General features: G+C 41.0%; 2 protein-coding genes across 30 annotated transcripts in view; one reads left to right on the top strand and one right to left on the bottom strand.

Moving 5' to 3' along the window:
* LOC142066629 (uncharacterized) overlaps nucleotides 1-11,474 on the bottom strand; it is an 86,354-nt gene extending 74,880 nt beyond the window's left edge. For 4 of the 6 annotated variants that reach the window (XR_012663750.1, XM_075114361.1, XM_075114360.1 and 1 more), the window contains exons 1-4: nucleotides 10,797-11,474; nucleotides 9,985-10,082; nucleotides 8,425-8,463; nucleotides 7,890-7,940 (exon numbers count right to left, since the gene is read on the bottom strand). Coding sequence is in view for 4 of the 6 variants with exons in the window: in XM_075114361.1 (XP_074970462.1) it covers nucleotides 7,922-7,940; nucleotides 8,425-8,463; nucleotides 9,985-10,082; nucleotides 10,797-11,453 (813 nt within the window). In the remaining 2 variants the exon portion in view is untranslated. Of the gene's footprint in view, nucleotides 1-7,889; nucleotides 7,941-8,424; nucleotides 8,464-9,984; nucleotides 10,083-10,424; nucleotides 10,542-10,796 lie in introns of those variants that run through there. The other 2 variants (XR_012663751.1, XM_075114359.1) reach the window with 2 other exon arrangements.
* GNB1 (G protein subunit beta 1) overlaps nucleotides 10,830-16,036 on the top strand; it is a 43,885-nt gene continuing 38,678 nt past the window's right edge. For 4 of the 24 annotated variants that reach the window (XM_075114343.1, XM_075114326.1, XM_075114346.1 and 1 more), the window contains exon 1: nucleotides 11,200-11,332. The gene's annotated coding sequence lies outside the window, so the exon portion shown is untranslated. Of the gene's footprint in view, nucleotides 10,886-11,199; nucleotides 11,333-11,564; nucleotides 12,151-16,036 lie in introns of those variants that run through there. The other 20 variants (XM_075114349.1, XM_075114335.1, XM_075114350.1 and 17 more) reach the window with 16 other exon arrangements.

The following is a 16,036-nucleotide window of genomic DNA, read 5'->3' as shown; positions in this document are numbered from 1 at the left end:
CTGGTTTCCAGCTGTTACAGTTCTCAAGTAAAAATGTCTTTAATCAAGCATCAAAACTGAACACATAATAATCACCTATGAGTAGAATTTATTATCAGTCCTGAAACTAGTTTGTTCAGTTAATTAAAAGGTAAAGGTTTTTTGAGAACGCTTTCTTCATGGGGCTTCCTCCTAGTTTTATGTTTGTTCATGGAGACTGGTTACCATTGGGGAAAGTGGGCAGTTTATGTTACTTTGACTATTTTTTTAATGTGTTCCTTGACCCTTTAGAACTTCTTAGTTCAAATCTGTTTGTGTTTTAAGGTTTATAAAAATATTTCCCATCAAAATTATTTCTTCAATAAATATTTTGGCTTGACTAAGCAAAAATATACATGTAGAGGGGCTTTTTTTTTCCATTACATGTAATTGTCTTTGTATAAAAACTCAGTTTTGCTTGCTGTTTATTTACTAAAATATTAATTCTTCCCAAGTGAGAAACTTCCTACCGGCTCAAACACACAGCTATTTCCACATGCAAATCTCACAAAATACAGGAGAATGATTGTAACTTTTCTCATCCCATAACCCTGCCAAAGAATTTTGAATCCGGTTTCCAGAGCTGAGAAACAGAATTCAGTAACAGCAGCAACAATAGTTACAATTTCTTCATCTCTTCTAATCCCAGAATCTTGAACTACTTTGAAAGCATTACTGGATTAAGTTTTGTGATACCACTGTGCACTACTATGTTCATTGCCCATTGGCGCATATAAAGCAAAGGAGCTAAAGGATTCATTCAAAATCAGCCTCCAAAGCTAAGCCAAAAATAAAACTCAAAAGATTATAGAGTCCCACTCTGGAGTTTCAAGCCCAAGTTCCTGAAGCAGCCATAACCCATTTCTTTTGTGCTGTATGGGGGAACTACCAACAAGGCTGTTCTGCAGGCAGGGTAAACTGTAAATTGATTTCTCTTTAAACAAGATAACCGACTAAGACAGCAAACCATGTATCGGCACCCCTGGAGGCAGTCAAAGAGTTATGAAGATACTGAAAGCATGGATAAGAAGAAAACAGAAGTTAGATTTCCTTTAAGGTAATAACAATTGTTTATGAATGTTGTCAGCACCAAGGAGATGCTAAGATACGGTATTTGAAATGCGCAGTACGGAAAGGTCTATGTTGTATATAAACCCAACACAGCCCACATCTCATTTCCATGTGTCAAAGGGAGTTATTTCCCTAAGAAATACAAGCCAGCACCTAAAAACCAAAAGTACATTTTATGCATTTCAACACAGAATTTTGTATCAAGCCAATTTGTGGCTACTGAGGAAAAAGTGGAATGAAATTAGAAAGTTATGTTACTGCTCTATACACTCTTAAAATAAATGTATGAGAAACTATGCATGTTCTATTTCATCCAGTGCTGAGTAATTCAAACTACCCAGCTCATGCGAAGTAAGGCTGGAGCATAAGCTCACATCTCTGTTCATGATAGTATTTGGTCTTCTATTTTTTTACAACCAGCTTAAGCATTCAAGCATGCACAGTGAAATTCTAGCTGTTAAGACAGGGGTAAAACTCCTGCATATCATGTGTTCATGTAACTTAAAATCTCCTCTGAACTCTTGGAATAGTATTGCTTGGCCTCTGAAAATCAGAGTCTACTAACTAGGCAACTGCCTCTCTTGGGTAGTTGCTTGAGAGATGTTTCACTTTATGTATGTTTTGTTGTGTTGCTTGGAAACGTGAATTTTATAAGCTTTTTTTTTTTTCTCTAACAGGTGCTCACGAGAAAAGGTTTTGCAGAATTGGGATCTTTGCTGGCAAGTGTTTTGTGATTTGGGATGTTTAGTGTAACAGAATCCCTGAGGTCACAAGAAAGTTCCCTTTTTGTAAATTAGAAGACTCATCCCGCTGTCTCATTCAAAGGACATGAATTTTTAGAGCTACAAGAAGTGTAGACCTTTGTTGCAAGTTCTTTCGTTCTTAGCAGCAACTGAACAGCAAGGTAGGTTGGGGCCCTGAATGCTCACACTTCCATTCTGTTAGCTTTTTCTGCAACTCAATTCTATAAAGAAACTTCCTCCCTTCTGCTCCTCCTGTGATCTTAATGAATTTCTCATACTAATTCCTTCTGCTCTGGTGAGTAAGGAAGTTCAATACGCATGTCTTTCCTGGAATCACTGTACCATTTAGCCTGCTCATATTGTGGTTTAATGTACCATTAGAACCAATATTCTCTTCTAGGTTTTCCATGCAGTGCTTTCCTGTCCAAGACTGGCACAGCAGGGAGTACACATAACTAGACCCACACACCATGGGACCTGGTGACTGATGATTCTTATTGCTTCTCTCACAACTTCATGCCCAGCCAGCTCACTTAAGCATTTCGTACCTTCAATCCCTAAAGCTCTCAGGGCCACTGAAACAGCAGCCTACGTTGTCATACAGTCTGTGAATAACCCCTACACACCTTATATAACATTCACACAGATTTTTCTGGAGCTGCTTCTCAAATAATAAGATCAGCATGCATTTTTTTTTGTTCTTTTCCACGGCAAGAACAGAGTCGCTGGGCTGAATTCAGTTGACAATTTTACTTGATATGGATGATGGAAGTCTACCCATTTTCAGACTAGCTTTCATCATTTTGCTCAGTCCCAGTACACTTTCCCAAATAAATGCTTACTTTTGAAGTACAGGATGTAACCATTATTGAATCTACTCATTCTATTGTGATTAAATTAATGACTACTGAACGTTCGAGGTGCACTTTATCCCTTTCCTGCACCACAAACAGGCTTTGTTTGACTAAACATAGATTCTCCAAGGACAGCGGTACAAATCCCCCTACTCTGAATATTTTTGCTTTATGAATGTTGTTTTTATTTCCTGGATTCTGGAATCTGCAGCAGCACTGAAGCTTTCCTGCAACTGCAGCAATTCAGTAAGGTAAGGATCTCTGAGAGAACAGTGCTTTCATCAGGAATTCCAATGTTTGGGAGCTGCTTCCCTAGGACACACACCTGTGCCCACCTTCTGAAACTGCTACGTCAAGGATGGAAGGATGTTCTATGGGAATCTGACACACAGCTAGGTAAGCAAATTTCTTCTGGTATTTGGAGGTATTTCTCGCAGGCAAACTTGACTGCAGATCTGATGTGTCTAACATAATGGAAAGTTCAGTAGCTAGGCTGAATTCTCATTGCGGGTTCTAAATTCCCAGCATCTCCAGAGTACCAGTTGTTTTCCTGTTAGTTGCTCAATAAGACAACGATTGCATTGAGGAAAGTCCCTTTAAATGGGGATGTAGTAGGCTTTAAGCTTGTATTCAAACTGCTTAATCAGCTTTCATGCAACTGAAGTGTTCCTTAAAAGACTACCTCTTAAAGGAAGACCAACAGGTGTGCAGTTGGTTGTGTGCATGCTCGTGTGTATATATAGATATACATGTCCACCCACACTGTAGAGACTGATCTCTAAGATTACTATAACAATGCCATTGTTGCTATTAGAGCTGCAGGTTAGGTGTCCATCCAGGAAAACATACTTCCATTTACTTGCTTCTAAATATCTGTACTATTAGTGCTTCAGTTCCACCTCAGCTCTGAACGACATATGCTCAGTACAGGATATGAGATTTTGAAGATGTTCATGCACTGTTTTATATGCCCCCCTGCTCCCAGCAATGTTTGCTGTGATTCAAGCCACTGCAAAACCAGCTACATTTGTTCTGTGCCACTAAGGGATTTCATCATGTTGAAAAATATCCATTGGCCCAGGTAGGGCAGCCTCTCTGCTGGGAGCACCAAAGGGCTATTAAAAGCTGAGCTACGGCTTGCCAAGTTTAAAGGTACAGCAAAAAATGTAAACAAGTAACACACTTGAATATGAAGGAAAACCAGAACACAACCTTGTACAATCCCCCAGCACATGGAAACGAGCTCTGATACAACTCTGATTGTAGGAGAAAAGCACCCAAACCCTGTTCTTCTGGTGCTCTCAAAATGGGTTTGTATAAATAGAAAAAAAGTAGAAAGTGGTTGGTAACTGTACAAACAGGCTTGGACCTACCTTAAGACACCCTTATATGTTTCAAGGTTGGAAGAAGAACATATAGAAAAGCTCAGAAGAGAGCTCACTCCCAGCAGATAAATTGTTATTTTGTTGAACAAATATAAATATAGATTACAAAATTATGTATTTGTATCACACTGTAAGATTGTATCACTGTATAAAATTATGGCACTGACTGCAAGGAATACTAGATCCAGGTTCAAGCAACCGTAACATTTCATCTCGCTTCTTTCCATAAACTGCTGGTTGGTAGCGGCCAAAAAATTTCACGTCATTATGCATCAGTTTCCTACATCTAAGACAACAGTAGTGATATCTTTTGTCTTTGTAAAATGCTTCAAGTTAAGCTAAACCTAACAGTCACAGTCAGGAACTAAGCAATATATTTTTGATTGTTGAAGTCAGAGGTGCTTATGGCATTGATTTTCAAATGGGCCACAAGGCAATAGGAACAAGGTTTTTCCCTGGAAATAAAACGACCTCAGCCAGACTTTGAGAAAATAAGACTACATACAATGCCCTTTAGGATGTATGTAGACCAGCGTATACTGCCCCCATATAGATTACTCTGCCCCTGTCAAGAATGAGACAGTCATGCAATAGATACGCTTATTACATTCACAGTAATATATATGTACATCGATGCAGTAGAATTAAATCGACAGGAAAGCTGTGGCCTTTACAACTCTGTTCTGCTTTGTGTACAGACAACAATGGATTTTTTCAAAGGATTTTGAAGCAACCTGCAAAGTCTCTCAACAATTCTGAATTAATGGTTCTTGAATCCATTTCACAGATAAACCATTCTAATCCATACCCTAAGAAAGAAGTTCAATATCGTCTCCCAAGACTTTATTAGTTAGGAAGCTCAGGTGTATGGATTTTCCTGCCTTTTTTTCCTAACTCTCAAACCTAGTTTCCCCCACTTTAAAATCTTGTCAGTTGTATTCTCTTCAGACTAAAACAGCTTTGCTAATTTTATGCTTTGTTCTCAGAATTCGTTTAAAATAACTCTTTTGTTCCATAGTAAAAGGCAAACTGAAAGAAACTGAGAGAATCCAGAATGTAACTAAGGAGACTGAGTTACTCCTACTTTTTCCTCTGCCTGGCCTCACTGAGCATTTCTATTCAGTATCCTTTTATTTATTTATTTTCGTTAATGAACAATCTTGATACTCTGCTTCCTGGGTCCTTGCTCAGAAAACAGCAGCCATGACTTTCATTCAATTTTTAAAGAGCTGGCAAAAAACAAGAGGTTGGAACAGTTCTGAATCAGTTTTTTTTAAATAAAATAAAAAAAAAAAAAGTCCTGATCCTCTGAATAGACTTGTGGCTGAAGGTAGCTAAAACTAAAACATTGTAGAAGCTTAATCTCATTTTGGTGGAAAGAGAGGAGAAACAAGAGTTCTGCACTGCTTCTGGAACCAAATGGAGTGAGAACTTCAAACAAGACAGAAATCACAGAATGTGTCTCTGAATCTCTGCAGTTTTAATATAAAGCATGCTATAGAAATCAAAGGACACAAAGGCAGACAAAATATTCTGGAATGGGAAGTAGTGCTGGTGTGAGTCTGGACTGTGAGGTGGTCCTTTGAGTTGTGGTTTTTGGTTTTTTGTTAAGTACATTAGAAATGCTCACCTGGGAAATCACAAATAGAAGTAGGCAAAACAATTCTTTATTTCTTCTGTAGTATTTTTATACCATCTGAGGAGCTAAGCAACTTTGAGAAGTGTTGATTTTCACCCTTTATTTAGAAAGCATAATTTATACCTGTTTGGTGACAGTTATTTGTTCAAAGTCCAGGCGTATCTTGAATTATCATAAGATTCACACAGTATTTTTACTGAGATAACAAATGTAAATTTTTATTATAAAATGCAGTAACAATGCTATTTGTATGCAAAAAAATTTAATTACTTTCTAAGAAATTACAAAAACCCTGATAAAACTTTCAATAAAACATTAGCGTAGTATAAATCTAAACAATGTGCAATGGCAACTTCACTTGCAAATAAACCCCATGCTCATTAATACACTGGGGACCAAGTTACATCCTTGTTCTTCTTGTTGAACAAGAACACGTTCTCTCAGGACTATGCAATATCTGTCCTTCTCTCTTTTTGCTTTTGAACAAGACTTCCTACTACTGCGGCCTAAGAAAACCAGCGGTTGCCTTTTTAACTATTACACTGACCAAGATCTGATATAGGTACCCCCAAAAGTACTGCAGTACGCATTACAGCATCATTAAATGAGTGAATTTCACTATTTCTAAACAATGCAATAACGATTAGAGAGGCAAATTGCCTTACCAAGTGGATTAGCAAAGGGAAAAAACAAACTAATTTTAAGGTGATGTTTCCACAGCTTTCAGAGGATATCACATGACATGCCTACTTCTCATATGAGCAACTGGACTCAAAAATTCAACTCTGCCCTCCAGGTCTGTATTTCTAATGGCTGTATCTTTAAGAGTAAGGCAATCTACCTGACGGGAAGCATGGCTGGGATTGCCGAAGCAGTTAGGGGGACCATACTAGACTAGTGACCGTACTAGAGGTAACCTGCCTAGTCCGCAGCTGCGATGGAAGGTTACTGCCTCTGAACAGGAGATGCCTGAATAGGACACACAGGGCTATCTGAGCCACTGCATCTTGTCGTGTGCCATCCTGTAGAGGTGAGACAGTGTTTTATGGGTCCGATGACCACGACACATAAGTGAGAAGACCAGTATGTAGGAAATATTCCAGGACTTCCACTCCCTGAAGTACTCCCTCTCTCTTATGCAGTGCAAGACCTTTGCAGATGAGGGAAGGAAAATGGCATTTTTGGTTGTCAAGATTCCTATGTCTGTATTTCACAAATATTTTAAAGGCTCTCAGTAGCCTTCATTTTTACCTGTTGATGGCAGTGACACACGTAAGAGTGAAAGCAGAGTCTGAAGGCTAGAAAGCAACTTTCAATGTATGTGCAATCATTGGATCTCTTTCAGCAGATGCCCTATTAATCAGGAGTTGGTAAAAGTATAAAAAAATGTGTGGCAAAATTGTTCCCCATTTGAAAAAGTGTCACAGTAATAGTGAGACAGCCATTTTTCATGTTAACAACCAACTTTTCCGTATTCCACAAAAGGCTTGAAACAACAATTTTTCCCAGCCTTACAACCAGCGTGCTATAGCGGTGCTGTAACACGCAGGTTTTGAATGGCAGAGCAGCCTGGGAAAACCCCAGGTGTTCTAGCAGCATACAGGTATGCAGATTCCGGCTAGTTTTCTCATCGTGTTTGAAACAGCTGAAGAAAGACACAAACTAGTGAAACTGCCTAAAGATCCATCTAATTCAGTATGCTCTCTATAAAGGGGTTAATATCAGCTGATTGAGAAAAAGGTGCAAGAAATTTTGCAACTGAGAACTATGGAGCAACCTGCTTACAGGAGAGGTTTTCTTTAGATCTAAGCCCAGCTTCAGGAGAAAAACTTCTATTCTTGCTTCAGCTGACCTAGTCCTAACATGTGTAGAAGCCTCAGGTTTGATAAGTTTCACTATTTAGTGAAATTGTGAGAGTTACGTTTCCCATCCATTTCAGGTATTTTAATTTGCTATACTAGCTACTTCACAGTGGACTGACAAAAAAAAAGGTAAAGATTTGGTTTTGTTAATTGTGTATATTAGATCTTCAGATATGTATATTAGATCTTCAGGTATTAGCAGATATTTTCAGCTAAATTTTTAGTTGCAAACAATATTTTTGTAATATGCAGTTGCAAACAATATTTTTGTAATATACAGAAACAGATAAATTCATACATTGACTAAGTCCACTTACTTCTGGTGATTTGCATGCTCTTCTACTGGATGCTATGATCTAGGACAGTTTCTGTATGCACATACAAAAAAAAAAAGAAGATTGAAAATGAGAAAGAAACGTGAAAAATAAAGATAATGCATATATAGTAGCTTCCAGCACAGGACTATACGAAGACATCAGAATTAAGCACCGTGCTGTACACAGTAACGTGTAGTTCTTCTGAAAGATTTTAAAATACAGCAAAACTGATTTGTCCAGTGAGGTTTGTAAAACAGAACAAAAGAACCCCACCCACCCCATCTGAAACAACCCTCCACCCTGTACGCAACCATTTCCAATCTTCATAATCCCTGTTCATACTAGTACTGTAAATAGATGTATCAATCACAGGTTTCACTGGAGAATGGTATAATTAAGTCACTGGATCAGAAACAGGAACTAGTTTAACAGTTGTATTTTTACAAAAGAATAGGCGTGGTGAAAGAATTAGTTATGTGTATATGTGGTTACACTCAGCATGTAGAAACACATTTGGCCAGTCCAGTTTTCTTACCCAAATTCCATGGATTTGAAGAGGTGGCAGAGCACAGACCTGTGGACAGAAATTCCCTTTAGCTCTCAAAACAGAGAATACATAAAAACTAGAATGAAAAAAAAAAAATTAGAGATTCCTAGAAAAGGATAAGATCTGAATGCATATTTTATTTAAAAAAAAAAAGTTTAGGTACTGTAATTGTCCCATTACTAAAAGCATGGAAGAAAATTATAAAGAAGAAACATGGTAATTATTTGTGTGATAAGGCACATGCAATGGGAAAAAAGCATGCATTTGTTTATTATGATAAAGTTAATACACGCAACAATTCTAGTCCAATAACAAAATCTCAATGCCGCTACGCTCTCGAAGAAACAAAATGTGTTTTGCTATTTGTTATGAACGTCAGAAAATTATTTATGTTCCTTACACAGATTTCTTCTGCAGGACCTAGCATTAGCTGAAAAAGCTAATAAGGTTATGACTTTTCCTTAGCAAAACAAGGCTTTTCTGTCTTTTTTTTTTTTTTTTATCCTTTATGTATCATACTATTTTTTCCCTCAATGTTAAGCGGTCATTCTCTTCCACACAAATCATGGTGTATCGCCAAAAGGGCACCTCTCCTATACATAAACACAATCTCTAAATTAAAAAAAAAAATCATGCAACTTGTGTACTATAAATCTTCTTGAGACTTTTTGCCTTAAATATTCCAGCAATGTGTGTAACTGCTTTTGACATTTCTAGAGAACTTTGCATATCTAATAAACTTGTGGTGTTTCTTAAGCATTTACATTTAATCAGTGTTTTGCAGACAGGAATGCTAGAGGAATCTCTAGCCCCAATCTCAAGAACATCCCAAACCTGCATCCATGTGGTTCCACAGATTTTAATGGGGTAATTCCTGTCCATGACGTATGTGCACGCGTATTTCTTTCAGGGGTGGAACAGAAATTATTTCCTCGGGCTTACTGAAGAGAATATAAGAAATTTGGGACTATAATTCAATAATCCGTTATTCTACGTTCAGTAAATTTCTTATTTTGACATTTGTAAATCTCAGGGTGAAGAGTTAAAGCTTTAGCACAGCATACAGGTTATTTAAAAGCAAACATTTATTATAAAACAAAGGATTAACCACACCAGGATCTAATAGTTATTCACAACAGACAACCGGAATAACAGCCAACCCGCTTTGCTACAATTTAATTGGCAAACCTATTCTTTTTCTGACTCATTCCAGGTAACCACGCCTACCTTCCCAGAAAGCATGATGGCATCTAATGTTTCACTTTCTGGAGATGCCAGCAACTACTGGGGGAAAGTTTGCAGAAAAAGTATTGGTCTTTTGAACATTCTGGGGGGTTTTAAAACTTTATTACAACATACTCTTTCTGGATAGGTTTTTCATTCAAAATTTGCTATAATGCTGTGGGGTTTTTTACCTTTTATTGTAAACCTACTTGGGTGATACGGTAATCTCGCCTATTAACAAAGTATAAATAAATAGGGGAAACCCCACCCCGATTTAGACCTTTTGTAGGAGAAACAACGATGCAAGACTGTGTGTATACTTACTTTCTATTATGAATTAATAATGTTTTAGTACGTGAACGCTGTGTGAAATGATTCCATCTTGGTGACATCTGTCCTGCCTGGCTGACGCGAGGCCCAGCCTGTAAAACAGAGATTGCATGTCTTTTTTTTTTTTTTTTATGTTCCCTTATTTTTTTATTTTTTGTTTGATTTGCCCTTTCCTGCAATGCCTTCCAGAGCAGAGATGGATGCTCACCCTGTGAGAATACAAAAAGAAGGCTCTGGAAACTTTAGCCGTGCAAGTACCCTTATAAGCAACGTTAGAAAGAAGTTGTAAGCCTACTGAATTGCCAGTCGTTGTCAAGTTCCTGAGGGAAAGATGTTAATATAAAGGGATTTACTGCTTGCTAGCCCTCTTGGGAGCGGTGTTTTAAGACCCACGGCCCCTGCCCTTGCTGGCCTCAGAGGTCCGGAGCTCTTACATGCGGCGTTGTCGTGCTTTGGTGAAGGGGAATCTGCTCCTCCTCCGAGCCCTGCTCTCTCAGGGAGATTCTTTACCTAAATAACGTCGGTTTGGGGGTTGTTTTTTTTTTTCTTTTGTTCACGCCAGGCTTTTAAATACGCGTTTTCGGCCTGCAGGGGCGGCCTGGGTGCGGCGGGGCAGAAGCGAAAACACCCGCCCGCGGCCTTTGTTCGCGCTCGGGGAGGAAGCGCCGGCGAGCGGGGCCGGCGATGGGCGGGCAGCTCCCCCTTCCCGCCGCCCGCGGGGCGGACGGACCGACCGACCGACTGACTGACTGGAAGGGCGTTGCCCGCCGGCGCGGGGGAGGGGGAGAGTCCGCGGGAGCGCGCACCGTGGCAGGGCCGCGCTGGCGAGTCCCCGTCGAGGCAGCGAGGCCGCGGCCTGCGCTCGCCGCCGCCGGCAGCCGGGAAGGCGGTGGGGGTAGGGCGGGGCGGTGCCGGCGGCGGGGCGGGGAGCCGAGCCGGGGTTTCCCGGGCGGGCAGCACGGGCGGGGCGGAGGGGTGGTGGTGGAGGTGCGGAGGGGGGCGGGGAAGGTTAACCGCGCCCAGGCTCTCGCTTCCCGATGGCTGCGGGGAGCTGAGCGGGCACCCAACGCGTGAGGAGGAGTCGAGACCCAGCGACACCCCCCTCCCCCGCCGCTCTCTCCTTCCGACTCGGCTCCGCGGCCGAGGAGCGCCGCTGCTGCTGCTGCCGCCTCCCCGGGACCAGCCGGGCAGAGCGCGGGCGGCTCCCCTCCTCCTCCTCCTCCTCCTCCGCCCCCTCCTCCTCCTCCGCCCCCCTTCCCCTCCCCAGGCCGGCGGGACGCGGGCAGGAGCCGCGGGCGACGGAGGTGCCGGCCCGGTTCATGAGCAGCGGCCGGAAAGGCAGGTAAAACCGCCTGAGGGGAGCGGCGGGGGGAGCGGAGCGGGGCGTGAGGGTGGGGGGATCCGCACAAAAGCCTCGCCGCTTTCCCGAGCTCGCCAAGCCCCCGGCCCCACCCTGAGGCCATCTTCCCGCCGGCAGCCCCGGCTCCCTTCCCCCCCCCCCCATCCCCGGTTCCTTCTTCCTCTGCGCGGCTGCGCCCGTCCCTCGCTCCCCTCCCCCGCTCTTCCTCCTCGCTGCCGCACTTCTCCTTTCCTCCGTCCTCCCCTTCCGCCGCTCCCTCGGGTCTCGCCTCGCCCGGGCACCGGGGCCGGCCCCCCCCCCCCCCCCCCCCGCTGCCGGCGCTGCCCGCCCTCTTCCTCCTCGCCCACCCGTTCTTCACGGCCCCCGCAGGAGAGAAGGGCGGCGAATGGTTTGTCCACCTCTTAGCATGGCCGGGTTGGAAATAGCCCCCCTCCCCCGCGCTTCCCCACCTCCTCGGTGCTCCAGCTTCCCCTAAAAAAGAAGTGTGTTTGTAGCTGGAGGAGGAGGAGGAGGAGAAAAAGGTGGGGGTGGGACTGATTCTCTCTTGAAGGCTTTAAGGCGAAAAGGGAGGAGACCTTGGATCTTGCGGGGTTCCATTTTTAATTATAATTATGCTGTAGTGGTCTCTGTTAGACGGCTTGGGGGTCTTTCCTGGTACGCGTTGAGGTACAAAAGGCGCGTTTCCCGAGCGATTTAGCCGGCAGAGGGGATATTTGGAGCGAGATTGAAGGAAGAGCTATGGTGTGTCTGCTGTAATGGTGGAAAACTGATTAAGAGGAGACGGGGGTGAGACGAAGAGGGTAAGACCGCTTCCAGCAGCCCCCGATCCGGTGCGAGGCTGCACACGGGGCTCGGGCTGGGGGTGCCGGGGGAGGCAGGGGCACGGAAGGGTTTGTTCTCCCTAAAATCGGAGCCGAGGATGGGTTTAGACCGCATATTTGTTGTTCCCCCATGTATTACGGTGCTGCATATTTTTGTGTGCCCGTGGCAGCAATAACGAAGATCATGGAGGGTGTTTGCTTCAATAGAAAAATGGAGTTTTCTCCTGGGAAATGTTGTTAAAAATATTATTTCAATTCCCAGCTTATTGTTGAAATGATTTCAGTATTTTTTTTATTCATACAAGGGTTATTTAAGGCGTCGGATTTCTAATTCTACAGCTTTGTAGGAAACGAAGAGGTGTAAAGTCTTGTATGGAAATAGGAAAGAGACGAGGCGTTTTAATTTAAAAAAAAAAAAAAAATCTTGTCCAGAAGAAAATCAGAATGATATAGAGGTTGTTGTACGATGTCGATTTATCATTCCTGAAGACGAACTGAAATTTTAACGAATGTGATATTTCATTATTCTCCAACGAAGTCATGGTTGGGATTGATTATTTTAAATGAGGCATCCTTTCTAGGATGCTGACTGCCACGTTATTATGTATTGTCTCCACAGCAGAAAATGGGAGGAAAGGACTGTAAATGTAAGGCTTAAGTGATTATTGAAACCGCTTTTGAGAATAGTTGGCTCAACTTGGAGGGGTGATTTGAGACTGAAAAATGAAAGATTTTGCTGCTGTAAAATACCCGCACCTAATCGTGAGAGATTTATCGCATATTTTAAGCTGATCTGCTAAACACAAGGACGTGAATCAAGACAAAATGCTGTCGATGTGTATGTGAAATGCATGTGAGAAAGCGAAGATATTATATTGAGATGTAAATTTGTTCTAAACATAATATATATGAGTTTATTTTTTTCCCTTATGTGCTTCAGGGGAGGAGAAAAAGAAGGGGTGATAATAGTGTAGTTGTTTTGGTGGCTGCAGATTAGGCAGGGTGTGTGTTTGATTTTCTTTTTGCTGTGAATGAATGGATCTTTCTGTGCCTGGGCCCAATAGCTGCAACAAGATGGCGTTTGCAGCAAGGCAGCTCTCATTTTTCAACTCCTCCTCACCACAGCTTTGCCAAACTAGATCTTATTTCGTAATTGTATTTTAGATTTACTTTCTCATTCTCTTTGCTTTCTCCTTTTCCTGGGGTTGGGGGTAGGAGGAGCATTTAGGAGATTGTTGCAAGAAATCTGCGGGTTTTTTTCCTAATTTTTGTGAGCTTCTCCAGATAGGAACTAGGTGGGAGGAGTAAATAGTTTTATTGAAATGTTCACATAGGCTCTTACTGGTTAAAGGGGTGACATGATTTTTCTCTTACCTTGTAGTGCCTGCTTAATATCATCCAAGTGTTCTTGTTTTTTATTAAGCCTGTTGCTGAAAAACAGTATTTTAAAGGTAGAGCACAGGCATACAAACACTGTGCTGGGGCTGAGTACTGTTGCTGGTTCTCTACCAGCCAGGTAATCATCAGACCCCGTGTAGACAGTTATCTTTCTGTAACACAAAGGAGTCTTCCATCTGCTTCAGAATGCTAACCATTTGTGGAGGCTTTTAAAACTGCTTTTGACCCGGAATTATTGTAATGCTCTAGGTAACTGTTCTTTTTATGGGAAACAGTGAGAAGGGTTTTGGGGATATTGAAAGAGTCCTGTGTCATTGAAGTATTGTGTTTTAAAATGACGCTATGAATTACTGAGGCATTTTATATGTGGTTTTTAGTATCTTGTAAGAAAAATGGACTTTCATACTGTAACTTTTATGATATTTCACTATAGTGCCAAGCTTCTTAACTTTGGTAGCCTAAATATAATAGCTTGGTTAATATTTGATATAGTGGACTCAGGCTTAAAGTAATACACTATTGAGCAAGAAAAATTAAAAATGGTTGTTATGTCTCCTGTATTCAAGTGACCTCCAAACCTTTGGTAATACCAACCTTTTTAGTACTGTTTATCTATGATTTAATGTATAATCAGTTTTTTGTTAGTTTACTGTAATAGCCCAGCTGTAGTTCATACAGAAGGAAGCTAGGAAGCAGAAGAGCTAATTTGCAGTTGAGGCTTGTGCTGTCGGGTTTTTTTTTTCAGCATTTAAAAAAAAGCTGAAATCAGCTGAATGCATTTTACTCCACTAGTACGTCAAGAACAATTTTGTTTTAATCAACAATACTTGTCCAATAAATGTTAGTTCCATTTGATCATATTTTTAATGTGCTGTTGAACTTAAAACTAGTTTTTTGTTACTACTACTTTGGCCTTTTAGTACAGGATCGGAAGGGAGCAGGATGAAGTGGGGCTCTGTATTGGGTAAGATAAATTGGATTTATCCTTGTTTAGTCCTTGCAGCTGCTAGGTCAGTGTGTAGCCAGCAGCCTACCATGAAATCTTCAACATGTAAAGTTAGAATTCCACAGCCAATCCTAGCAGAACAGTTTTAAAATCACCTCCATACCTCGTGGAAATGTGAAAATGGCTTAATGAGAATTCCTCTTGTGTAAGTAACCAGTAGTTTTGTGTAATTAGGAAGTGTGTAGAATATTGTGTATTATTATTCTTAATATCACCCAAGAATAAATGCTCTCCAGCTATTAAAAAATATAAAACTAGAACAATTAAACTCATATACTTAGAATAAGAAAATTCTTCAATTAATACAATTACCTTCAGGATCCTTCAGTTATAGTAGAAATACATACATTTTGTGTTTGTAGGGTGCCTTTTCCTGTTGGCTGCAGTGTGTAATAACTTCCTGGTCCTTTGGAGGCTTCAATTGGGTCATGTGGAAAACAACTACAACTGTTTCTTCTTAAATAGTTACTGAGTTATGATTTCTCAGTCAATGTGAAACAAGATGCCAGTGTTTCATATGAAAATTGTGTTGCCTTTGCAGATTCTTGTGATGCCTGTTGCTGTAGTTAGGAATGTTAAGGAAGTGTTACATTTAGTTAGTTTTTGTAGTTATCGCAGTAAAAAACGCGGAGTTACTTGCTTTCTGTGAAACCAGCAGTAGATTTGTGTTCTGTATGTCGGGCTCAGCTCATGTTTTAGTCAGTGAATTGGATTAAACTCTTACTGTCCACGGATTTTGGCTCTCAGCATTAGTGGATTGGTAATTGATATTCTCAATTTTAATATCCAGTTTTAGCCATATGGCATACCGTATTGTTTCAAGAACTGCTTTTAGTGCTAGTTTGTTACTAGGAAGTTGACATGAGAAATCATGCATTCAAGTGGTTGAACTCTCCTTAGGTGAGTTGCCTTTGGAGCCTCTAATGCCTATGTTCATGCCAGTATTTTGGGTTTTGGGGTTTGGTTTTTTTTTTTTCAGTATTTTACTGGTTATGTTGGGGAAAAAAAAAAATCTATAACCTTGAAAGCAGCTAGCTTGTGTGAATGAAATGTTTCTTAAGCATGTGATTGAAGATGAAGTGGAAGTCTTTTAACAGAGTATCTTGATTGCTCAATGTGCAGACTCAAAATGAAAAGAATACATATTCCATTCAAAATGTTTTTTTTCTCCCCACTGATAATGTTGGAACTAGTATTAGCCAAGGTCGTGATAAAAAACAAAAATACCCCCAAGCCCCTATGTTTCTATTTAACATAGTATCTCAATTTATTATTTCTTCACAGGGTGTCTAGTGTGCTGGGGATTTTGTGTGCATGGATTTGTTTTTCACCAAACAGAAATGTATGCAGAATCCATAGATACTTGAGCCAACTGGTAGTTCAGCAGAACATTAAAAGGTTTTTAAAAGCTTTGAGCTGGCTATGAACAGTACCTTTACTTCAGATGCCAAAATAATCAAT

This window comes from Phalacrocorax aristotelis, chromosome 19 (assembly GCF_949628215.1).
Source record: "Phalacrocorax aristotelis chromosome 19, bGulAri2.1, whole genome shotgun sequence".
Classification (NCBI taxonomy): Eukaryota; Metazoa; Chordata; class Aves; order Suliformes; family Phalacrocoracidae; genus Phalacrocorax; species Phalacrocorax aristotelis.
The sequence above is the reverse complement of the archived record's forward strand: the minus strand, read 5'-3'. Positions and strand labels throughout refer to the sequence as shown.